Genomic DNA, 23,874 nt, shown 5'->3' with positions numbered 1-23,874 from the left:
AGATACTTAGCTATAAATGCTTTGGCCATATTCAGATTAATCACTGCAGCTTGTGTCTCAAGAGTGTTCTGTCTTCCCATGTAGGTTTCTTGCAGCTTTCCTTTACATAAGCTATAATTTTGCTTTTGGGACTTGCAGTTCAATCTAGATTAACAAGAGAGTCAATGAGTTACATGGAGAATCTTACCTTTTATCACACCTTTTTTAACTGACTGGGATTTGTTTGGGTTTTTCCTCAAAGGACACTTTCAGAGTGGTCCACCAAATTCTTTCCAAAGAGCAGTTCTTGTCTACAATATGGCAGGTCCTGACGCCCCGCCATCCTCACACAGCTCCCTCAGTGGACCTCGTGGGACGTCTGGCTGCTGTTTAAAGAACAGCCCATGTTTGGGATTGGGGATGCACATCACCTCCTTGCTCCTTCCCAAGTGAGAGCCACTCAGATAAGTTCTCACCTTGGCTTCTGATAATAGGCAAAGCAAACAGAAGGTGGGTGGAAGGAAGAATTATCATGGCAATACCATAGAGGGAAGTCCCCACTAAGTTTCTCAGTCACAGTGCCATTCTTCTTTACATCTTTGCTGCAGTGTGGAGCCTACATCTTGTGTTTCCTTTTCAGCGTCAGGCTGTGCAGGATTTGACTGAGTGAATATTTCTAGCACTTCAGCAACATTCAGGAGAGTTATCTTTCCAACCAATTCTAAGACAAGCCACACTAAAAAGCTTTACAGCCCCATAACTCTGCTTATGCAGTGAGAACACCATTATAAATGTAAAGATAAATATATAAGTAAACATGGCTGTCTAATGCTTAACTGTGATAAAAGCAGCTTTTCACATCAGTGAAGCAGGGTTATTAATATAGAAAGAGAAGTTCTCATGGCCTGGGACAGAGCACAAGCCTCAGAGCAAAAACCTTCATGATTTTGTCAGAATTTCAGTGAATTTCAGTGCTGTCTATACTGCATTGCTTGCCAAGGCAGTAATTTATTCCAGAAGTTCTCTTCAAATATAAGTCCTGTAGGCTGAGGAAACAAGCTGCAGCTACAGTGTTTGGCCTTAGAATAAAGTATGGTTTCATTCTGATCCAAAAATAGGCAAAATGGTGGTGTTATTCAGGTGTACCATGTTCCTTTCTGGGCATGCTGTATTCAGCTGAAACACTGTCAGAGGATACTTCTCCCTTTCAGTCATAGGAATCTTCAGCTACTGTGATATGATTTAAAAGTCTCATTCACCACAGAGCCTGTGCCAAACATCCTTTCCAATGCTTTCATCTTGACATGGCAAAGTGACAGTGACACTTGCCAGTGGCAAGTAACTTGCCCTATTGAATTGTGTTAATTGTGTTGAATATAATTTTCCGCAGAAACTGTGTGTCCCTTAAGAAAAGTTTCTGTCCTTCTTGGTTGTTAAGAAAACCTTTGAAGTACATAATTAATACAACCGTGAGTGGCCTGTCTTGCTGAGGTTGCACTAGGCAGTTTGAAACAGTAAGCAATGATCCATGTAAGACCCAAATTCTGGCTCTAGTTTGCAGTCTCTGCAGCCAAGCATTTCAGCAGGTGAGTTCTTGTATCTCTGCGGGGAAGGAAATCCCTTCCTCACCCCCTGCATTCTGCAGCAGGAGTGATGAATGCTCTCTGTTGCCAGTCAGTAGCAATTTCCTTATTTTTAAGATTGGAAAAAGAAAGAAGTAAAATGAGCTAAGCAGCTTTGTACAGCACTACAACCAGACATAACCAGGGTATACATTCTAGGAAACAGCATGTTAATTTTTCCCACATCTTTGCTTGCCTTTCCCCCCCCTTCAGTGTTGAATTCTGGCCAGTGACCATGTCCTCTTTTCATACTGCCACTAAACTCTCACCACCATGGGGCTGTGAGAAACCTTTCTTACTGATGTTTGATGAGCAGAACCAGGGAGTAAGACCTTTCATGTTCTAACTGCTCTTTTCTTAGACTCATATGGTCAGTGTTGACAACTCACAAAATTATTAGAAATCTTTTCTGTATATTACTTCATGTCTTGGCACTCAGGATATTTTATTGTGGGTGAAACTTATTTCCAGCATTTTTAAAGTAAGTTTTATGGCTGTTGAACAAACCCTGGAAATGTGACCCCTGAAGCTTGGTAAACAGCAAGTAAATACAAAGAACCTCAGATTTATTACTTCAAGTCTCATGGTATTTATTCCAGTTTTGTGATATTTTCAAGCCTGACTCATGATATTTGAATGCTTGAGGCTGACAATACAAGGATTTCATTCTCATGCTGTTCATGTAACACTGTGTTCACATAAGTAGTTAACAGAGTTGAGGAGAGCCCACCATGACACGTGTGGGAGATTTGGTAGGATGGGAACACCATGACCCTTTTCCTTTCAAAGCATGAACAAGGCAAGTATCAAACTGATAAAGTGCAAAGAAAATACAATACAGTCTGTCGCTAAAACTGAGATTTTAATTATACAAAGTATTTATTTTTATTCTAAAATATCTGAAATTAGTTTGCACAGCATTTTAGAGCCAGGTACTCTTTCAGTAAGGGTCAAGTAAGTAGTGCAGCCCTGAAGACTACCGAGGACTGAAACTGCTGCTTCCCGTCGTGCCCATTAAGCATTTTGTAGTATGGAGGAAGTAAAAGTAAAAAACATATTTACTGTTTTTACTTAAAAACCCAACACACAAAGAAGCCCTAAACCCCCAGCTCTTGAAATGCAACAAATAGATGACACTAGGTGGCGTGTTAGCTCTGGAGAGCTGGACCTGAGGGATTCTGATCGTATTTGGTGTCCAAGGCAAGACTTTCAAGAGCTTCTGCTGCCTTCCAGTCCAATTCTGTGGCAGTGCCACATGAAACAGCAACCTGTCAGTGAGCTAGACAGTCTCTAGTAGAAAATAATCAGGACTAAAGTAGTATGAGAAAAGTCAAGGGAATTCAAAAATTCAAGCCCAACAAGGCCACCTTGTTCATTTTCTCTGAACTTACTTGTAATAATGTAAGCTTTGTCTGTAGCTTTATAAGGGCTTAGAAATTAAGAGTTGGTAAGAGAATAAGTCCGCAGTAAAGGTGGACAAATGTGTAGTGGACATCAGTAGCTAAGAGCTGGGATATTAATAAAGGATACTATGATCTTTCATTTAATAAACCATTATTATTTCCACAGTTTGAAGAGTCTTAAAACACTGATGTTCAGCTGTAACCAAATATTTTAACAATTAAGTGAATTGTCTAATTGATTAACTAATCAACTCTCTCTAAATGCCAGCATTTCAGATACATGCATGATCTGTCATACTCTGGCAGGAAGACATGAGATTTGCTACTGGGACAAGAAAAAGAAGTGTGAAAATCAGTCATTTGAGTTTGGGAAGTTTACATGTTTCCTCTGGACATAAGAACTAAACTGAGTGGAAAAAACAGGTTGCAGGTTGCAAGGCGTACACATTTGTAGGGTGAGCTAATGCCTGAGAAAGTAGTATTTGGGATCTATATATTCCTGAAAGGAGTGGTGTCCAGCTGAGTCACCTCTTCCATGGTCACCAGCCTCACCATAGAAGATATTATTTCAAGAGATCTCTCATATCAAACCAGGTTTCTGCTAATTTTAGGTGATTTTCATACTAGTTATCATATTAGAGGAAATATCTTCAAGTCTCTCATACATTTTATAAACACAACATGTTTTAAGTAGTGCTATGAAAGAATTGTACATTACTGTTGAAACAATACTGCAAGCTAATGGTGCTTTTCAGAGGTGATGGAGGTAAAGAAGGAACTCTTTGGAAATGTTTTGATAATTGGTTCAAGATATAATCAGAAACTTGTGTGGTATTTAGAAGATGGATTACTGAGGCATTAGCAATCTAGCAATATGATTAGATATCCATATTAATAAACATCTGTCCCAATGGCATAGCAGATGTGCTAGGTGCATATGTAACATAAAATGTAAATTTTTTATGAGTAAGTTCTTATTTTTTACTACAAAATGTTTTAATTACATTATATATCATGCCAATTGTTTCATTTTGCAGTGCTGAAAGTGTGGGGTTTGGTTATGGGTTTTTGTTTGTGTTTTTTCTAATCTGTGATGAGAATTTTCTGATAAATTCTAAAATATGACTCTGCTGTTTGAATGAACTATTTTTGAAAGGTGAATTTTATTGTCTTCCATTACCAACCAACAGCCTATCATTATAGGTTTGTTGCATTGGTTTGGTTCTGATAATCCTGATTTGGTGCCTCTCAAGGCTCAATAGCCTCTGTAATTCCAGTTGCTGTTGAATTTATAATGCATGGCATGTGGAGTGTAGAACTTCATGGCTCCCGTTTCTAAATGTCAGATGTCACAATCAGGCAAAAATTGCCACAGTTTTCTGAAGATGAAACCTGAAAACTTGATAAATACAATGATAAGGTATAGTAGTTTAACTGCCAGAAAACTGACTCCCCAACTCCAAAAATCTTCTTGTTCCCATGTTCTGTGTCCTAAACTTCATTCAGCTTAACATCCATTTATCATATTTGTGAAATGTTTAATCATTGTGAATATTTTATTTGCAAAACACTAGATGAGCAGTCTGAAATTTCAGTCAGTTTTGCAGTACTTGTAAATAGCATCAGTCGAATACATCTTTTTGAGCAAAAATGTTAGCAGGTTACTGATACCCCAGGTGAGTTTTTCAGTCAAACTTTGATATTAATTTGTAGGGATTTTTCAGAAGCCTGATTCCTTTGTTGTGAAATACTGGGTATTTAAAATTATAATTGTGTCCCTGAGAGGTCTTATTCTTTTGAGTAGCTTTAAAAGCTATTAATGACAGCTTGTGGGCAGAAGTGTTGAAAAACATGATTATTAATAGCACATTTTAACACCAGAAGTAGGATAGCACATGTAAACTCTGAAAATGGCATGGCTGGTGATTAGCAAGATGATGTAGTAAGAGGCATTCTGAAAGATTAATTTTTGAATCAACATTTCAGTGGAATGATAAACACTTCAATAAAGAATATTACAGTAAGAAGCATTGGGAAGAAGGAGGTAAAATGATTGTGCTGTGAATCAGCTTAAAGAATCTGAAAAATGTTAGAGGGAAGGTGAAAAAGAGATTTGCAGAAGCTAACTGCACTAAGTAAAATAATGCAAGAAGACAGAGCAGACGGTACCGTGGCCTCCTTTCTAGCCCATGGTATTCATCGGTTTTGCTAGTTCTCCCAGTTTTCTTTTTTCATGATTAGAGATTGAGGCTTGAAGACATGTCCACTAGGCAGCCTTGAGCCAAACTTAAAATAATCTGAGCAGCATACATTGTGGCCAGTCTTGTGAATGTTGAGATCTGGATGAGGTTTTTTAATTACTGTAGTCAAGAGGAGTGAGAGAAAATTTGAGATAAGAAGGGTTCAAAATTAAAACTGTATGTCATTGATACAGCTCTTAGCTTAATTGTGTTACAAGACCTCTCAGCAGTTGTGTTCACACCTACACAGACTGCACAGCTGGGTTCTGGTGTTCCTTTCTATTTTTAGATCAGGGGTGTCAAACTGATTTTCACTGGGGTCCACATCAGTATCACGGTCTCCTTCAAAGGGCCAAATGTTAACTTAGGACTGGATAAATGTAGGAGTAGTTTGATTTATACAGTTCTAAACTGCACTGTGTGCTGTGTTAATCGGGGAGGTGTGATGAAAGCTAGAAACCTGCTAAGAAAGCCAGTCAGTGTTTGTGCGTGTGAGAGACACATTTCCCAGACTTTCCGGTTTGTTTGTCTGTTACTGAAATCTCGACGCACTGTCTTCATGTGCAAGGTGGTCTTCATGTAGAGGCAATTACTCCAAAGGTATCTGATTGTCTTGTCACAAAATATACATGGTGTGTAATGATGTGAACTGTGACATATGTGAGAGCAAATTGAAATAGTGAATCCACCTTTCTTTGCAGTTTCTACTGTCATCTGATTAGTGGGACTGTGGTCAGTTGGGTTGGGAAAAAAACATATCAGAAGGGTAAGCTTGAGAATGACAAATTGATCATATAGTACATATAAATACATAATTACAGCTATTTAGGTATGTAATACAGCTGGCAGTTATCTCATATTACTGAATCAGAGGTCTCATTCTTTGACTAGTTCATGACAGTCTTTTTGTACTACTATAATTAATTAAAAAAGTAACTTTCTGAACTCCAAGTTTGGGATTTTTGATGTTTATTTTTTTATAATGAATTTAGCATCACTTTCAGTTGCTTTTAAGTTTAAAAATCTAAAAATCCATTAGAAGATGGTTCTTTACAGTGACTACATCCTCTTTGCTGCCATCCATTTTTGGTTTTTAGTTCACCCAGGAAATACATAAAGTGTACCATGTATTTTACTTCGGGTTTGTGAAGATGTAATTATTAATAAAAGCTTCACCATAACTCTGCGTCCAGAGGGTAGTTGGCACGTTCAGCCTTTAGCTTGGCCCTTTTTAATTTAAGTGTTTAGTTATGCATCTTCCAGAGTTCCTAATGGTTTTCTAATGGTCTCTTCCAGTAGTTTGTGTTCAAAAACAGTGTCTGTTCTAAAACTGTGGAAGCGACTTCAACAGTTAGAAAAACGTGACAATTTGATATTGATTTAATTGCATCTGTGGTCCAGGCATTCCTTGTGTGGTTATTTGCATCCACAAGACAGTGGATGGACTTGGAACAGCGGACGGAGTGTAGACAGGGTGATGGACTGAACTTGTAGCCACCTTCACCAAGAAGGATGTAACCAAGTGGGGCAGGAGCTCTCAAGATGGGACTTCAGAGTGACGTTCGGGTTTCCTCAGGCAGCCCCTGTTGTGTTGATGAACAGCTGTGATGGAGAATCTGGCCCATCCAGACTCCCCGGGCAGTTCCTGCTGCAAAACTGATGGTAGTCTGCCCAGAAGATACTTATAAATAGCCAGTAGGAACTGCTGATGCAGGTGCAGAAATGGTGACTTCGAACAGTCCTTTGTATGTTGTACTTTGTGAAGTCGTGAGGGTGTGTGTAGTTTGGTTAATGAGTAGCAATGGATTGGTGATGCACAGGCTGGAGTGGTTGTGGAACTGCAGGCCAGCTGAATGAAAAAACTGCAGCAGAAGAATGGTTTGGGAAGTCTCCCACAATGCAGCTGAAGATGCTGTTGTGCAGATGCTTGCGGTAGAGTCCAGAGAGAGACCAAGTGTCCCGTTTCTGAGAGAGAATTTCCCACAAGAGCATTACCCTGTGCCAAGTTCCCAACAACTCAGTTTTAACACTGTTGATGAGTGTCTGTGCACTGCTGTAAATTTTCAAAACGTAGGGGCTGCCGTTAGGTTTTGTTTTGGTTTGGTGGGGTTTGTTTTTTTTATGACATGATTAAACAAGGAATAAATACCCTGAAAAAATGATAGCATAGTGTTCATAAAGTACCACATTCAAATTTGCTCTTGGAGTTTTAACCTCTACCTTTTAGTATTCACTGAGTTTTAGTTGCTGTAATAGGCCTTGCTACAAGGCATGTTCCAGAACAGTAAGGAAATAGTCTTGAGATATATATGGCTGGATTCTTTAAAGAAAATAAGTTAATAGAAAACAGATGTGACAAAAGATTTTCAGAACAATTCAATTGCTTTCTCTCACTGGAGAAGTGAAAAGGGACACTTTGAAGAACAAAGGGAGTGCTTCTTTCATTTTTTAAAGGTTACAGCATAGCAAGAGGATTTTTAAGACAATATTGAATTATTTAAGTGGCATTGCTATATGTTTGCACTGTACTGCTTACATTCATATTTTGTTCAATTAGTAACCCTCCAATGGCTTTTTTCTGCTTCCAGGCTGTTAAGACTTGCTTTTTCTAGACCATGTTATAACTCCTGTTGAAAATACAACACATGGTCCACAAGAGTGGGAAGCAGCTGGGCCACTCTGCAGTGGGAGCCCTTAGAGATAACACTGACTTTCTGCCAGGGCTGGAACTCGCCTCGGTGCTTTGAGAATTTGCCATTCTGGAGCTACAGTGCTGCTGTGTTGCAAACATACTCCACGTGGCCAAACACCTCCGTGTTTGCTCTTTGGGCTCTCACAGGAGACAACCTCCAGTACCTCTGCAGAGAGGCTCTCAGTGCCCACAGAACTATCATAGTGTGTCTGGCCTGTTTGTACAGCACAAGATTTGACACCTTTTGCTTTGTCCATGTTGTTGCACAATCCAGGTCAGGCTGTAAGGAAGCTGTCCGTTTATTAACATGCGTGCACACTATTTTAATGGGTTTTGTTGATAATAGTTTCAACTTAGAGAAAGGCTGGGATTTAAAAAATTATTGGAATACACAGTTTGTGAGGCTGTTGGATGGTGTCTTATGTTAGAGTTGTTAAAGTCTCTAGATAATTTCTGTTCATGACAGGGAAAATGAGAGAAGGGAGCTTGATCAGGCAAATATCAGAAACTTTTCCTGTAATCAGCAAAACAGTAACTACAGATATGTAACACAGCGATTAAAAATAATAGACATCCAAATTAGAGCCCATGACTGATAAGATCTGCTGACCTTCTTAGCAACTAAAAATCAAAGTGTCCTTTCAAAAGCTGAAAGAGATGGAGAAACATCTGAGAGATAATGAGAGGAAAAAGAGATGAGAAACAAATAATTGATGCCTGCTTTAGATAACAGAACTCACCGGTGATGTTGTGGTATTCTCTCACATACACCACCGTTTGCATATGGATGTGAGAAATGGATCAGAGGGAGATCTGGGGAGAGATTTCTGGTGGCACAGGGAGAAGTGGCCGTGAAATGGCTAACTGGAGGAACCTCTGTAAATTGTTTCCTCTGTAACTGAACAAAATGGGAGAGATGGAGCTTCATGGATGGCATCTGCTCAGTAATGGCATCATCAAATTTATTCAGGTGAGCTATACTGTACAAACCGCTGCTTTTTTTACTATTTCATACCTATTTTTAATAAACTGTTACCCAACACAGAAGTGTTTCTGTGTTTACATTCACGTACAGGGGTGAAAATCTCAGAATTGTGAGCTCCTTCCATACTTGTGCTCACAAATGGACACCCTTGGACTTTAGAGCTTCTCTTGCAATCTTTGGCAAAATGCATCATCAATGTGACCAGTTTATACCCAGTTGAGACCAGCTGCAGGAGGCTGTATTCCTGTCTGACCACTGCTTTTAGCACTACAGGCTTCTGGCATTCTTTTTTCTGGTGGTGGTTTTCTTTGTTTGTTTTTTTTTTTTTAATCCAGTGTAAAATCTACTTATAAAGTAATTTAGTAACAACAAGCACTGCGAAGTGCTTTTAATTTTCAGATCACAATGACAAAATTATAGCTGTTATGTATATATGTAAATATATATTTATCTAACTCTGTGGTTTTGTTTTTCATACACCTCCTGCAGCTAGTCTCAACACAGCAGGAATTGCATGTTTTCATTAACTCATTTCGTCAGGGCTGGCAAGAGAAGTCCAAACGGCTTTGCATGGATTTGATCTTCTGGATTTACAGGTGAACGGAAAGGGTGTCTATGTGCACAAGTGCCAGTATGGGAAGATCTCACAATTCTTAGCTTTTCATCTCTGTGTTACTAACATGCCAGCCACTTCTGTATTCGGTTGTTGCACATACAAATATTCAATGCATATACATACACATCGAGTCAGAGATGGACAAACATACCCTTTTGATGCTTTGCTTTCCAGGTTCTGTTGCTGCTACGATTAGTTTTGTCAGACTTTTAATTTAAGAACTTGTAGTCAGGGTTTCAGCTGCTCTTCCACCTCTCAGACTACACATAGAGCTCCTCGCCTGACATACTGTCTTTTCTGTTCCCACTTCTGCCTCTTCCCTCTCCTCTCCCATAATATTTTAAGATGTAGTTCCAAATTATGAAGCATCTTTGACAGGTAACATAATGTTCAGTAACTATTAATATCAGCATTTTTTCACTACTATTTCAGGACTTCTCATTTTCAAGTGTCATGATTAGGATGATGGGGCAGCACTTTGCTATATAGGACTACATTATGAAGCAAAAATTCCTCGGTGTTAAGCCATATGCTTTTTAAAAATGGAGACCAGAAGTAGCAATTTAGTGGTAGTTATTTTGCAGTAGTGTAATGTTCACCTTTGAACCTGCAGCCAAGTTTTCAGTACTTGGATTTTTCCAAAAGTTTATAGAGCTGACAAAATAGGACATGTGAGCTTAAAAACAAGAGTGTTCTGTCCTTTTAATGTTTAAATAGCTGTATTATGACTTCATCAATCAAAGCAGAAAGAGGAAGAAAACACAGGGGATCATTAAGAAAGGTCTCTTCTGTGTTTTAATATTATTAAATAGTTTGTCTGAACAGTAACACAAATGAAGGGCCTTCTGTTTGTTGTTACGCAGTCACACAGTATTTCACAGGGTCAGAAGTGGCCTGTATGGGAAAGGTCTGCAGAGGTCGGGAACAGACACTGTCCAGAGGGGCTTAAGGGCTGGTGCAGCCTGACAGTCCGGGCCCTGGGTGCTGTGGCCCCACGCCAGCCGCCAGTGAGGGTCACTGCACAGGCCTTGCACTGGGGATGAACCACAGTGTACCCTAGAGGCTTCTCTTGTTCTGTGGAGCTACCACGAGACTCAGATTTTCTTCAGAGATCACAACAAGTGATCACAGTTTCTGTGAAATTCAGAGAATCGTGGACATCACTATCAGAATTGAAACCGGTAAATACAAAAGGCCTTTGAAAAATCTGCTTCTGTATTGTCTGCTAAGTGCTGAGAAAATTTTTGATTGCTCTGTTTTGGTCTTGGGTGGCAAAATACAGGAAGAGCAACAAAAATAAATGAGTAGGTTCCTTGCTGAGCAAAGTCTTTTAAATAACAGCTTTATTTATTTAGTAAAACTGGTGAAAGCGTAAGGGATCTGGGGAGAGAAGGATGACCTAGGTAAGAAAATTACCAATGTGACATCAATAATGAAGTATCTAGGTAGCAGAAGCTGCCCCAGAGCAGAAAAAGACAGACTGCTATAAACTTTTATCAGTGTAAAAAAACTGCTGTAAAAACCTGCTTTGGCTGAATAGATGCCTTCTAGATAAGACATGCATGTCATTGTTGATAGACCGTGTCCACCATATGAGTGTGTAAGTCCCATGTAATCCTCTTGGTGCCACACAACCCAGTGACTGCAGTTGAAGAGGAATTCCCCTGTCAAGATTTTTTACAGAGCCTTACTGCTTATTCCACCATCATAAGCTGAAGCTTTAGGAAGCAAACCCAAAGCTATTCATTCCATTGGCGCTTCGTCTTCTCTTTTCTAAATTAAACATTACGTCTTTCCAGGAATTCTACAGAGACCTCGGTTCTGTAAAAAAAGAGCAAAGTGTTACTTCTCCTGTGTTTACTTTTTTCCCATTGCCTTTTCTTCTGCAGCTTGCAGGTGTTGATTTCTGATGGATTTTTCATCCTCTGAAACTTCTAATTGCTTCTTGCTGTCTTGTTGTGTAGGGACTGACCCTCCACTTGTATCTGTGCATTTCATTTTCCTGAGTGCACATCTTCATTTTAAATTGTATCTACCTTTTCTTCCATACTTCTCTCAAGAGAGTTCTTAATTACACATCTGGCCTCCCAGCCTATTTCTTTGCCCTTCCACATCAAGTTTAAGTTCATTAAGCATTCTCTTTTTTTCCTTCATTCAAGTCATAAAGAACTGAGCAGCACAGAAGCCAAGGCAGATCCCAGCAAAACCAGGTTCCTTCCTCTATTTTTCCCTCCATTGTGCCAGCAGCCCAGTGTGTCTTGGAGTATGCTCTTCCAGCACTTTTGCATCTACCTTGCATTTATTTTGTCTAAACCACATATTGTTTAGGTAATTTATGAAAGTGCAACAGGAGAAATTTTCAGAAGCCTATCTGAAGATTCACAGTATTTATAACTTCTATTCTTTCCAGAAGCCATAAAAGCTTATTCTACATTGGTCTGACAATAATTATCCTCAAAAAATCATGTTGGCTGTTAGTTACCTCTCTTATATTTTGCATGCTTCCAATTTGTTTATGAATTGATAGGATCTGCTGGCTCTGAGCAGACACCGTTTGGAACTCAGAGGCAAAATGAGGTCGATGGCTCTGCCAGCATCTCTACCAAGAGATGTTGAAGGGCAGCACTCAGAACGTCAACAGGATCTGTGAAGTCTCTGCACACTCAAAGGTACCAAGCCAGCAAAACCAGTCTTAGCCAGATCAGCCCATGTAATGCTCATTTATAAGGTATATTTCTTTCATATATACCAGCCCACTCTTGCTGGAAAAAAGCCTGTGCTTTTGGATCCCCTCTCCTTATTCCTCTTTGAGAGAGATGCAGACCTGATACACTGCTGGTGCAGGAAGGCAAAAAAAGAAGAGGGACTACGAGCTTCTATCTTACGCTCATTTTCATTTCCAGAATTACAGAATAGTGAATATATGTACTGTGTTCATGTTGCCTGGAACTTCACTGACCTATCCTGGGTCCATATAATACAGGTATTTTTGTAAGTCTTAAATTCCTTTACTCAAAAAAGGTATTTATAATTACAAAACACTATTTAATACAGAGTTTAAGGTCATTTGCCTTGTGCCTTTTAGCATCCTTTTCTTATCTGGCTACACTTTTACTTACATAAATGAACTGCTTCAGCCATCGTATCTGTAAATGTTGAGTGTGGGTTTGGCCTTCTTAATAGAAGCGTGAGTCATTCTTAAACACTATTTGCAAGCCTTTATTTCATGACTTAGCTGTGGTTTATGGCTCATTGGCATCCTTCCCCCTTTTTCTTAAAGAATGTAGTTGAGAAGAACTGGTGCAATTAGGTGGCAAGTGGAGCAGAAATCGTCAGTCCTCATTGCTGAGTGTTCCTGTAATGCCTCTTGTGGTGGCCGTATTTGTGGTGGAAAGAAATACTTTCTTTTCATGTGTCTGAAATATCTTTATTGGTTACAATTGCTATACTATTAGCCAAATCCTCTGAGGGACTTGCACAGGTACAGTTGCTAGTTCAGTTGAACAGCTTCACCATCAAAATACTTGGTCAGTGTATCTTCAGATGTCAAAAAAGGTGGAGGTTTGTTTGTTTGTTTTGTTTTTTTTTACCAGAATGGTTTGCCTTGTTTAAACATGGAACTGTATTGACTGCTCATTGGGACAAAGACGTACAGTCATTTTTTTCCATGTTGTCCACTTCCTTTGTTCCATTGCAGAACTTGTCAATTGACATGAGGCCTTCAGGCATTAAGTGTTTACATAGAGGCTGAATTGCAAAGTTGCATTTAGTGGGGTTGTTCACTTTTTGCATGTGTGAAGTATTACATGATTAAGTAAGCGTTGATTTGAGCTTAGCTGAAGTATTGAGGCATTGAAGAAGCCGAAGCACAAGAGAATGTGAAGAACAGTAATGGCTGTATTACCTTACATATTCATATTTTATTTCTTAGGTTCTAGAAAGATTTTTTCATGTAATGAGGTTTCTTGGGTTTTGTTGTGTTGTTTTGTAAAAAAAAAAAAGGTTGGCTTCTTGAGAAACTGTTCATAAGAACTTCACAGTTTTTCTAAATGGAAGATTGTCCTTTGAATAATTTTTGAAATTATTTCACAAGTACTTTCAGAATGGTATATCTGTATTTTATGTTGCATTTGTTAGTTTTAATTGCAGCCCTGCTCATATTTTCCAGACATGCTTGTGCACCAATTAATTAAAAACCAAACAAACCAAACCCCCACACCACCTCAGATATCCATAACGTGTCTCAGAATACATCACTGTGCAGAACTTTGTTTGAATGTATTTACTAGAAAAATTCCTGGAAGGGAAAAGAATTCCACAGAATCATTGGAACAACAAACAGCACAAGTAGTCTTTAAAAATCCATATCCTGAGGACTTGGCATGGGTTGTGCCTGCAGTTTAAAAAAAAGATGTGTGACATCTTTCTGGTACTTCTGCATCCAGCTGATGCCAAACAATAAAAATACATGGGACATGAAAACAAAGCAGTTGGGGAGGCGGACATTTAATAAACGCTGCTTCTGTACGGATTAGTTGTTCAGTTGAGTTCTTCTGTGCCTAATTTGCATGGATATGATATATTCTTAGTTTTTGAATAATGTAATAAGGTTGTTTCTTTTGAAGGGGTAGAGGACCACTGAAGAACACATCTGATGTAATTAATGCAGCAAAAATGATTTCAGAATCAGGATCAAGGATGGATGTCCTGGCACGGCTGATTGCCAATCAGGTAGGTTGTTTATGCAGTAATGCATTAAACTCTGTCACAGATTAATCTGTCCACAGAACCAGCAACACCTGAGAAGGTCACTAACTAAAGTACTTGTGACATTTTTCGATCTGTTTCTGAAGCAATGGATACATAGATCCTGTCTCAGTCATATGTGTGGCCATTTATATACTTAGAAATACACATAAATGCACGTGTACATACATTACAGCTGTATATGTACATATACCTATGTACATGCGTGTATATCTCTGTGTATGTTGAAGTGCCTCTTTTAAGGCATGAACACAACATTTTGCATGTTTAGTGTAGTCCATTCTTGACTTTCTTGGGTAAGTCCCCCAGAAACTACTTGAGCTGTGTGAGGTGACTCAGCTGTGTGAACAGAGGAAAGCTGCACTGGCACAAAGTCCTGCAGAGGTCCTGCTGGTCTGGACAGCTGCTAGGTCTCAGTAACACGGCTTTGCCGTCCTTGAAATTACGTAAAGCATTTCCGTTCCTAGTCTTTGTGACTGCCTTTTAGGTCTGAGGTAGCGTGGTATAGTCAGTGTCTTTCCTTCCCTCACTTCTGGTTTTCACATACACACTTGCTTTTCTAGTATCTATCAAGCAGAAACTGCCTTGCTAGTGTTTTGTGTCATATGTGTCTCTGAATTCCAGATTAACAAGAATTTCTATTATCGATCTATACAGTTGTGATCTGATTTGTGTAAAAACTACGTATAGTGTCTTGAGTCCCTGTTACTGATCTTGACATATATTCTTCCAGCACATCTCTCTTTTCAAGAGCACTGGAGAATGAATGGCTCCTTTCCAGATTTTTATCAATTACAAATTACAATTCAGAGCCATAACTGTCATTAATCTGTTGCAGAAACTGATATGGTAGCGAAGCCAAAGATGAGTAAGGGACCAAGATGAGTAAGGTAATCTCTTGCTCTTTTTAGAATAAGGAAGCCAGTCTCGCTGGAATAGTTCTTTCCTAAGATTTTCCTTTCTCTGTATTATTACAGTGGTGCCGGACAAGAAACCTGAACAAATTAGTGTGATGAAAAAGTAGCCATGAATCATTAGTGCTGATGACTCATATGTACCCTTGTATAATAGCTGCTGGGAAATGTGACCCCTGGTATTTGTTACGTGTGGCATCTTGTATGTATATAAAATACAATAGTCAGTTATAGGTGTTGATTGTATTTTAGATGTACTTTCATGTTTTAAGCAAATGAGCATATACAGTTTAAAAAAAAAAGAAAAAAGAAAAAAAAAAGATGAACTGAAGCAGCCCTTCCAGTACCGCTGTGGTGAACACAACTTAAAGTAATTTCTAGACATGTATCACACTTAGGAAAAAAAGAATCTTGCCTTTACTCCTGCTGTTACAAAGATGCATTCTTCTGATGGCTAGAAATCTTTTCTTTAAACTTTTTTACTTGTGCCAAATATTCCTATAATTTACAGGGCCTTTTCTCACTGTGGTTCTCTTTACTCTGCAAGGTACTTGTAAAGACCAATAAATCCTTTTCTCAGCTGTTATTCTGCCAGATTTCCTAAGCCCTCCTCCCTTTGGGTCCTAAAGTAAAAGAAACTTTACATTCCTCTGGGCTACCGAATAGCTGTGCTGTGAATGTGGCCCAGGCTGAGCCCTTCAAGAATTTGGTTCCCAGACTGGGACATGAATTCTTGGGAAGTTTTACAAATGCCTTTATCAGCAGCATTAATACCTTTTGTTGATGTGATTTACCTGATGCCTACCACCTAAATTACATGGAATTTTTATTTCAGGTAAAAATGGATTTGTGTGATTTGCTTCAAATGTGAAAATAGATAGCTCTACATTGTACCAGTTCTCAAGACTGAGGCCCTTCCATTCTTCCTGACATACTTTTTGACAGTTTTTCACGACTTGCTATTAAGCTTCCTCTAGAAGTATTTGTTACTTCTTCCGACACTGTCATTTATTTAGGCCACATCACTTTACTCTTCACAGTTGTCCCATGACTCAACTATTACTCTGCCATTGCAATTAACAGAACCACAGTAATGTATGATTGCATTTTCAGCATTCAAAGCTACATGCAAGAAAGAACAGCAAAATCCTTGCTGTTTCGTCCATCTACCTTCACACTTGAGCAAGAACCCAAAATAAGCAGTCACTGCATGATGAAGAATCGTCATATCTTTTCAAATGAATTTCTTTGTTTCACACTCACACTGTAATTTCAGATTAGAAACTGAGAACAGTGGAATTACATCATTCATACAGGTTTTACTGTTAGCAGGGAAAACAACCAAACAAACCAAACCAAAGCCCACACAAACACCCTGAAACTTCATTTGCGGTGCATTTCTGATACATAGTTATTTCAGATTGTTGTAAATCCCTCTCCATACTCACAGCCCTTAGGAATGACTCTGAGTTAAAAACTGTGAAAATAATCACAGTACAGTATCAACATAAACGGAGGCAAATTAATCACAAGTATATTGATAACAAATTTAGTTTAAAATAATATTGTTCAAATTCATTATCAATTTTGTGACCTGGAAACCCTAAGATAAATTAAGGTAGTTAGTACATGCTGGGTTTAATGGAATGTGCTGTAGATTGAGATCTTTATTAAAAGCGTCCTCAGTGTTCCAGTTGTTTTGCACCAGGAGGTGCTGGTCCATTATGATCCCAGTAAGAACAGCACTCAGACTCTTGTGAGGTCTCATTTAAAATGCTGTTCGTCAGAGCTAACACTGTACAGAAAGAATAGCATTGATAATCATACCTCCCTTTCAATGGTGGGAACCCCAGGTGGTGTAGCGTCAAACTGGCCTCTGATCGGTGCACAGCTTGTGGGACGGGCCCTGGCTGTAGAAGAGATTCCCCCTTTTTCGGTCATTCAGGCTATCACAGAATTTTCTTGTAAGGAAACAACTCATCACCGCCAAACAGCATGTTCACACAAGAACTTCTTTCTGCAGCCCGAGATAAAGGCAGGTATGCAGGTGGCCTCATCAGCAGTACCGGTGGGAGCTGCCACTGACTCCTCCATATAAAGTGGTTTCTCAGTGAGGAACAATACATCAAGGCAATAAAATGTTCAATATGAAACCTCTCTTTCTACAGAAGCAGGTAGTCTCTGGACTTTGAAGCTGGCTCATGTACTTAAAGACATCCTTTAAAATGATTAGCTGATAAATACAATTAAAGCAGATGCATTGGAAAGAAAACAGGATTATCTTACCTAAAAGCTTACCATTAACAAATAGTTGCAATAAATTATATATACATTTATATTTATAGTAGAGGGTCTGCGTGTGATTATACCCAGTATTAATCGCCACAAAGACAGATTCAGACTCTAGAGAAATGCTACTACTTTGTTAGCAAAGGAATGGAATCAAAGTAATGCAAGAACAATAATTGTTTACAGCCAGAATTCCCTGCAGAATTGTTTGTCTTGATCTTTTGTGCCACTGCTGTGACAGTAGCTTTTTCACTTGGATTGTGAATGTTGGTTTTACTGTGTGTTAATGACTGCATAACTTACCAAATCACTTTGAGGTTTCTGTGGATATTATTTGTTTTAGGTAAAAGACCACTGCATCTTTTGGATGCAAGTCAGTTCTGCTGCTTGTCTTACAAAAAGCTCTGCTTAACACCCCACTACCTTCAGCATGTGCAGGGAAAGAACCTCTCGTTATTTGCCAGGATCCGAATGTGAGGCAGTAAAACCAGTAACCATCAGTTTTGCCTCTGGGATGATTAAACTCAGAATTTATTAATTGTTCTCCTGTTGCAGCCTAGTGTTTGGTTTCACTAGTAAGCAAGTGTTGCTTCTATCGGATGCTTCTGAGCAATATGCAGAGGATCCCTTATGGAATATCCTCTGCAGAGAACATTACTTTCTAACATCTGTTTATGGTTGGTTGGGGTACGCTATAAGGCATTGGGCTTCAATTTTTTCAAGTACTTTATCCTGCTTTTAAATCTGGTGTGGAAGATATGTTATTGAATAAACTCTTGATGGAACACACACCAAAAAAATCATATTGTAAGATCATCATTTCATATAAATGTTAACATCAGTCTTTATGTTTACTCACACAAGTGGAGGTATCTACTGAAAAAGAAATCATAACCTCTTAGGAATTGAAGGGAAAGTAATTATTCCATACATTAATTTCTTCAGAAATATTGCTAAGGCAATCTCAGCAGTGTTAAATAAAATGTGAATATGGAGAAGTTTAGGGTTATTCTGAGCTTCTACAGCTGCAGTGAAAAGTGAGGCTACACTCACGTACAGTTGGAATACTCAGCTAAGTATTAACCTGATGCCTAAGACAAAGTTTTGAATTAAGAATTGCTTTATTAATTATTTTTTTATCACTCTTCAGTGTCCAGACCAATCATGCAAACAGGACTTGTTGGCTTACCTAGAACAGATCAAGCTGTACTCCCATCAGCTCAAAATCTGCAGTCAAGTTAAAGCGGAAATACAGAATCTAGGTGGAGAGCTCATCATGTCTGCTGTAAGTAAAAAATGGTATAAATTACACTGTTAATCAAAAAAAATCCTAAATTTGAGTTATGCCTTCCTGTGATTGTGAGATGTTCCAGTATAGTCCCAAATCTCGTTTTATTCCCCACTGTTTTTTACACTCGCTTAGCACAGCAAATCTAAGACAATGAAGTATAAGACTGGTGGCTTAAAAAGAACAGTGATCACTTGTAGCGTTTTTTCTAAATTCTCAGAACATAATGTTCTTCACTGTTTTTCTGGAGTAATTTGGTTTTAAGAGCAGTAACCCATTTTAAGACAGTGGTTTATTTACTTACATCTATGGAAATCCCCAGAAATGTACTTCCAGTGCAGAAGGAAATGATGGAGGACCTTCTACATCCCTACAGAAATACAGAAAATTAAGACCAAGGTGACTGAATTCTTGAGTAAATTTCTTAATTTTTGCATTAATTTAAGAGCCTTAGCTCAGTTACAGCCAATTATCACTAACCATGGCATAGGTATTTTTTATGATTTTGTGGAACTTTTACACACTTGTCATCAGCATCCATTCACAAGCATTCATATCATGCCTTCACATGTTCTTCGATTACCAGTGTTATTACCTGTAGCATAAGGGATTATGATTTCAAGACACAGAATCCACTAAATGGTACAAAAAACCGTTCCTGCTATGCATTCTTACAACTTAAATACTTTCCTCTTTGTGGTAACTTCACATTCACGTAGTCTGGAATATATACATCAGTAAAACTATTGGTACATTTTATATGGCTTATAAACTCATCAGAATGAACCCTCTACTGCTGATGTGAGATTTGCAACACTTGTAGGGTATTTTTATTGGCTATTCAAATGATAACTGAGAGACAGGCTGCTGGCCACACACTTTGGAACCAACAAGAATTGGGGCTGTCTCTGTCTCTTCCTCTCTGGAGCCTCTCATTTGGGACTTTTTTTTTCTCTATCAGTCTGTGATTTTTTGAGCTGATAGAGATTCATTCCTTGTCTTTGGCTTTCTTGTGTCTCTGTAAAATTTGGAAATCTGAGGTGACCTAACTAGTATGTTAAAAAGTTCTAAAAATTGAAAGCCCAAACTTCATTCATTAATCCCAGAAGGATGACCTTAATCCCCTTTTCAAGGAAGGCAGACCAGGACTTATATTGTGTACATCCAGAAACTCCAGGAAAGCAACTATACTTGTTCAAATAAATGCTTAACTCAGTCCTAGTTCAATAAACACACTTAAACAGGTGCTCAGCTTGGACTCAGTGGAAATTCAGAACATGCCTCATCCTGGACAGTTTTGGAAGTGTTTGTGGAGTGAGATGCTAGTAACAGTGGTTGTTATAATGTTAAAGCAGTCTTGGAAAATGCTCCAAAAATTACTGTATTTTTTTTTTTAAATTTATGAGTGATACGGTTAGGCCTATAAAAAGAGAAAAACTGCCAGCCAGTGCCCCAAATGATCTGCACTGTCAAGGGAAGCCTTTTAAAGTCAGTGGAGGCACACTTGGTGCATACCAGTGGTCAAAAACAAAAAAAGTCTTACTGGTCTGCACATCTGTTATTGGGAAGGGGAGGGCATTAATGACTGTGCTAAACTGTTCCTTTTCAATTAAAATTGTAGTTACATGAAAATGCAACCAAACCAAATTGATGGCTTTCCTATAAGGCTTGTCCTAATTTATATGTAAATTAACTATTTGGGTTTGGCTTCAACTTTAGTGAATATGTCAATTACAGGTACATTGTATGGATAAAGGGATATGCAGAGAGGGAGAGAAATTCACTAATACACGATGGCTGATTTTTTATTTTTTTTTTTTAAAGCTGGATCAAATTGTGGCTTTGAAGGTCCATGTGGGGGCTTTGGAATTTGATCATGTAGGTTGGCTGGCCTTGGAAAAAGTGACAGAACAAAGTTCTGCATAAGAAAGCACAGATGTTCTCTCTCACACATGCGCACACACCCTGCAGATGTGGGAGCACAATAAAGAAAAAACTCTTGTGTTTTTTTATGTGGACAGAATATGTCAAAATATGCAGACAGAACATCTGTGCCATGATTATCTGTCAGGTATCTTCTCAGGCATCTGAATTTCACTCTTCTAGCCAAAAGGGTTGGATTTTTTTGGTTTATGCAACACTACTAAATCTTCAGATTTTGTTCACATAAAAATCAATAGCAAAACTATTTGTCCAAAGAGGCAAAACTGCAGCCAGAATAGGATTACATTCTCCCCAGTCCTGATCTCCTCTCATTTATTAGTTCATGCTAATAAAGAATGAGAATTAGAAAAATATGTCAGGCGTGATTAAGAAAAAAAAGAGGGTACGCCCTTGCAGGTAGTAATATTCATTTTGTAGTAAGTGAAAAATTCATGAGTGTCAAAGATCTGAAATCTTTATCTTTCCTCTGAAAAGTGAAGATCTACTATGGGCATTAGGAAATATACTTAGAGGTCGCTCCACTTTTTGCTTTCACTGTTTCCCTTGTGATTTCTCTGCCTGTACCTGTGTCCACATGTGACTGAAGTACCTGATTCTCGGTCATCCCTCAGCTCTTTGTTGTTGGCTCCTCGCAGTTCCCTTCTGTTGTCTCCCGTCTCCTCACAAGCTGGGACAGGGAGGTGCAAACCAAGAGCTGAGGAGGAAAGCTGCTCTCCTGTGTGAAACCACACATCTCCACATGCACATGGCAAGTCGGCTTGGCTGTATGAAGTGAGAATGGTTACACAAAAGCTGGTGACAGACCACAGATCCACACAGAAAAGCAGTTGTACTGTGTAACACGGCACTTTATGCACTCCACACTTCTCCAACAGTAACAACTGTGCACAAGGATTTGGATTTAAATAGGCTGCAAAGAATTCTGAGGGGTTTTTTTCTCAGGCGAAATCCTCTATTGAAGCCTGAAGACCCAAGTCAGAGGAAGTAACAGAGGCATGAAGAGTGGAGAATGTAGCTGTATTCTACGTATATTTGTAGAGCTGTAAAAGAGGGAACCGTCCTTTGAAATAGAGCTAAGTCACAACATCTGTCTTACCCGTATCTTCTAGATGAAGCTGTGGAGGAGAAAGTTGCAATAAAATGGTATCTAACTAGTATCTAACAGCAGTCAGCAATGCCATGGGCTAAGGGCACCTGGATCTCTGTCAGCAGGACAATGGGTTCTCACTTTTAGAAGCCTGTACTGAGGGAGGTGCTACTGACTGCCAGCATCAGTTCAGGACTTATTCCCGTGACAACAAACAGCATCATGTGTGTGAAAAAGTCTGTTTTGATCCACAAACACAGCTCACAGTCATTCCTTCTCTATATCGCATTATCTTCAGTTTTTTCATCCATGTTCCCTGTGCCCTTGTTTTCCCTGTAACACTCACAACCTCCCCTGTGTGTTTCTTGCCTAAAATGAATACCCCTGCTGTATCAGTGGTATAGGTGAAATAGGCCTGAGCTCCAGCACCTTCATTCTAGTCAGTGGCACAGCAATGCTCACAGCCACAGGGATTATAAAGGGTCACAGGCAGAAACAGATGCATGAATCATTAGCTTCTAATTCTTCATTCACTGTGGTTATGTTTTTTTCATTCATTAAAAATTCTTTGCTCAGTATTTAGTCTTTCATGCTCCCATAAAATATGTAGATTTTTAAATCTAGCACTGCCCATTTGTAAACTGGAGAAATGGTGAGGATTAACTCTTCACTAGGTGTGATTAAACAGGAAATAGGCAATTCCTTCTATTATTTAGAATTATTTTGTGTCTCTTCAGGCACAAAATAATGGGGTAACATTTGCAGAATGCAGATTGACAGTAATTGCATTAATTTATGGAGCTAATCAGCTAATTCATTTACAAGTACTGCACAATGATAGGCTTGCACATTGACACATGGACAGCTTCCTTCCCCCCCCCCCCCCCGCCCCGCAATGGTGGCTTCAAATAAATAGAATTTCACAGGGCAGAAATAAACATATCTTATATGTGAGCACTGCACTCTCTGACTTCTGCCAGGCAATTCTGTTTTGTGCTATTTATAGTCATTATCATCTTGTATTTCATTTTATATTGTACTTGGCAAGGGAAATAAAGCTTTTTGGCCTTGAAAAAGAAAGAGGAATCTGGAAGAGCCAGTTCTTGGAGTTACAGTGTCACAGAATTGGGCACAGAAGAGATCTCTCAGGTTAGCCAGCCTCACCTGTGCGCTAAAGGCTGTTTCACACTGGTTTTCCTGAAAATGTCTCATTTGATTTATCCTGTTGGTATCTCAAGAACCAGACTGACTGTAACAGTGACGTAAGTCCCCTTTTGTGCCAAACATCAGTGCTTTAATACTAACTTCATGCTTCAAGGCTGGAATTAAATGTCTATTTCACTTCCCAAGTTAGAGCCAAAAGTTAAATCACGAGTTGCTTGCACTATAATATTGCAGTTCTGTTTGAACTAATGGTGGAAGGCTACTTGCAGGACTTTACACCAGCCTAATACTGCTTCTTTTATTGGTATTTGATTCTGAAAAATAATAAATCACTGATTTGCTACAAGTTGATGTAAACTACAAGGGGTTTGTTTGTTTGTTTTCCTCTGAGAGGTGACATAAATGTTTCACTGTTTGGTGGTTTGTATTTTTTTATGTAGTAACACTACATCTTTCACTGCTTTTGCCTAGTTTATGTTGGTAGGTGCATGTGTAGAAAACTCCCAGCCTTTGCAAGTAAAAGGGGATATGTTTTTTCCTGTTAATTACTTACAGACAGCTCTGTTGCTATTGCCTTCTAAAATCCATCTACGAAGAAAAACTAATTTAAACCAACAAGATGCTTACTACTGATGTGCACTACGAGACAGCTGACTTTTCATAATAATAATTACTTTACTAATTAGCAAAATCAACATGTATTTTAGTTCTGAGCCTCAGTGCATGTAAAAGATGATTGCAACAAGCACACCTTTTCCTCACAAACTAAACTGACGGAAACAGCAAGGAAAGGATTTGTATTAAACACTCTCTTTTTCTCAAGGACTCCTGCAAATGAAAGCAGGAAGGAGCGAGGGAGGGACTGAACTAACCGCCTGTCATGA

The 23,874-nt window shown here is 38.8% G+C and overlaps 1 protein-coding gene across 7 annotated transcripts in view; it reads left to right on the top strand.

Annotated features, from left to right (window-relative positions):
- The window catches only part of CTNNA3 (catenin alpha 3), a 460,135-nt gene that overhangs the window by 425,843 nt on the left and 10,418 nt on the right, over nucleotides 1-23,874 (top strand). For all 7 annotated transcript variants that reach the window (XM_065067892.1, XM_065067891.1, XM_065067893.1 and 4 more), the window contains 2 exons: nucleotides 14,163-14,268; nucleotides 18,658-18,792. In XM_065067892.1, the coding sequence (XP_064923964.1) occupies nucleotides 14,163-14,268; nucleotides 18,658-18,792 (241 nt within the window). The remainder of the gene's footprint in view (nucleotides 1-14,162; nucleotides 14,269-18,657; nucleotides 18,793-23,874) is intronic.

This window comes from Columba livia, chromosome 6 (genome assembly GCF_036013475.1).
Source record: "Columba livia isolate bColLiv1 breed racing homer chromosome 6, bColLiv1.pat.W.v2, whole genome shotgun sequence".
Classification (NCBI taxonomy): domain Eukaryota; kingdom Metazoa; phylum Chordata; class Aves; order Columbiformes; family Columbidae; genus Columba; species Columba livia.
This window is presented reverse-complemented; position numbering and strand designations above follow the sequence as displayed.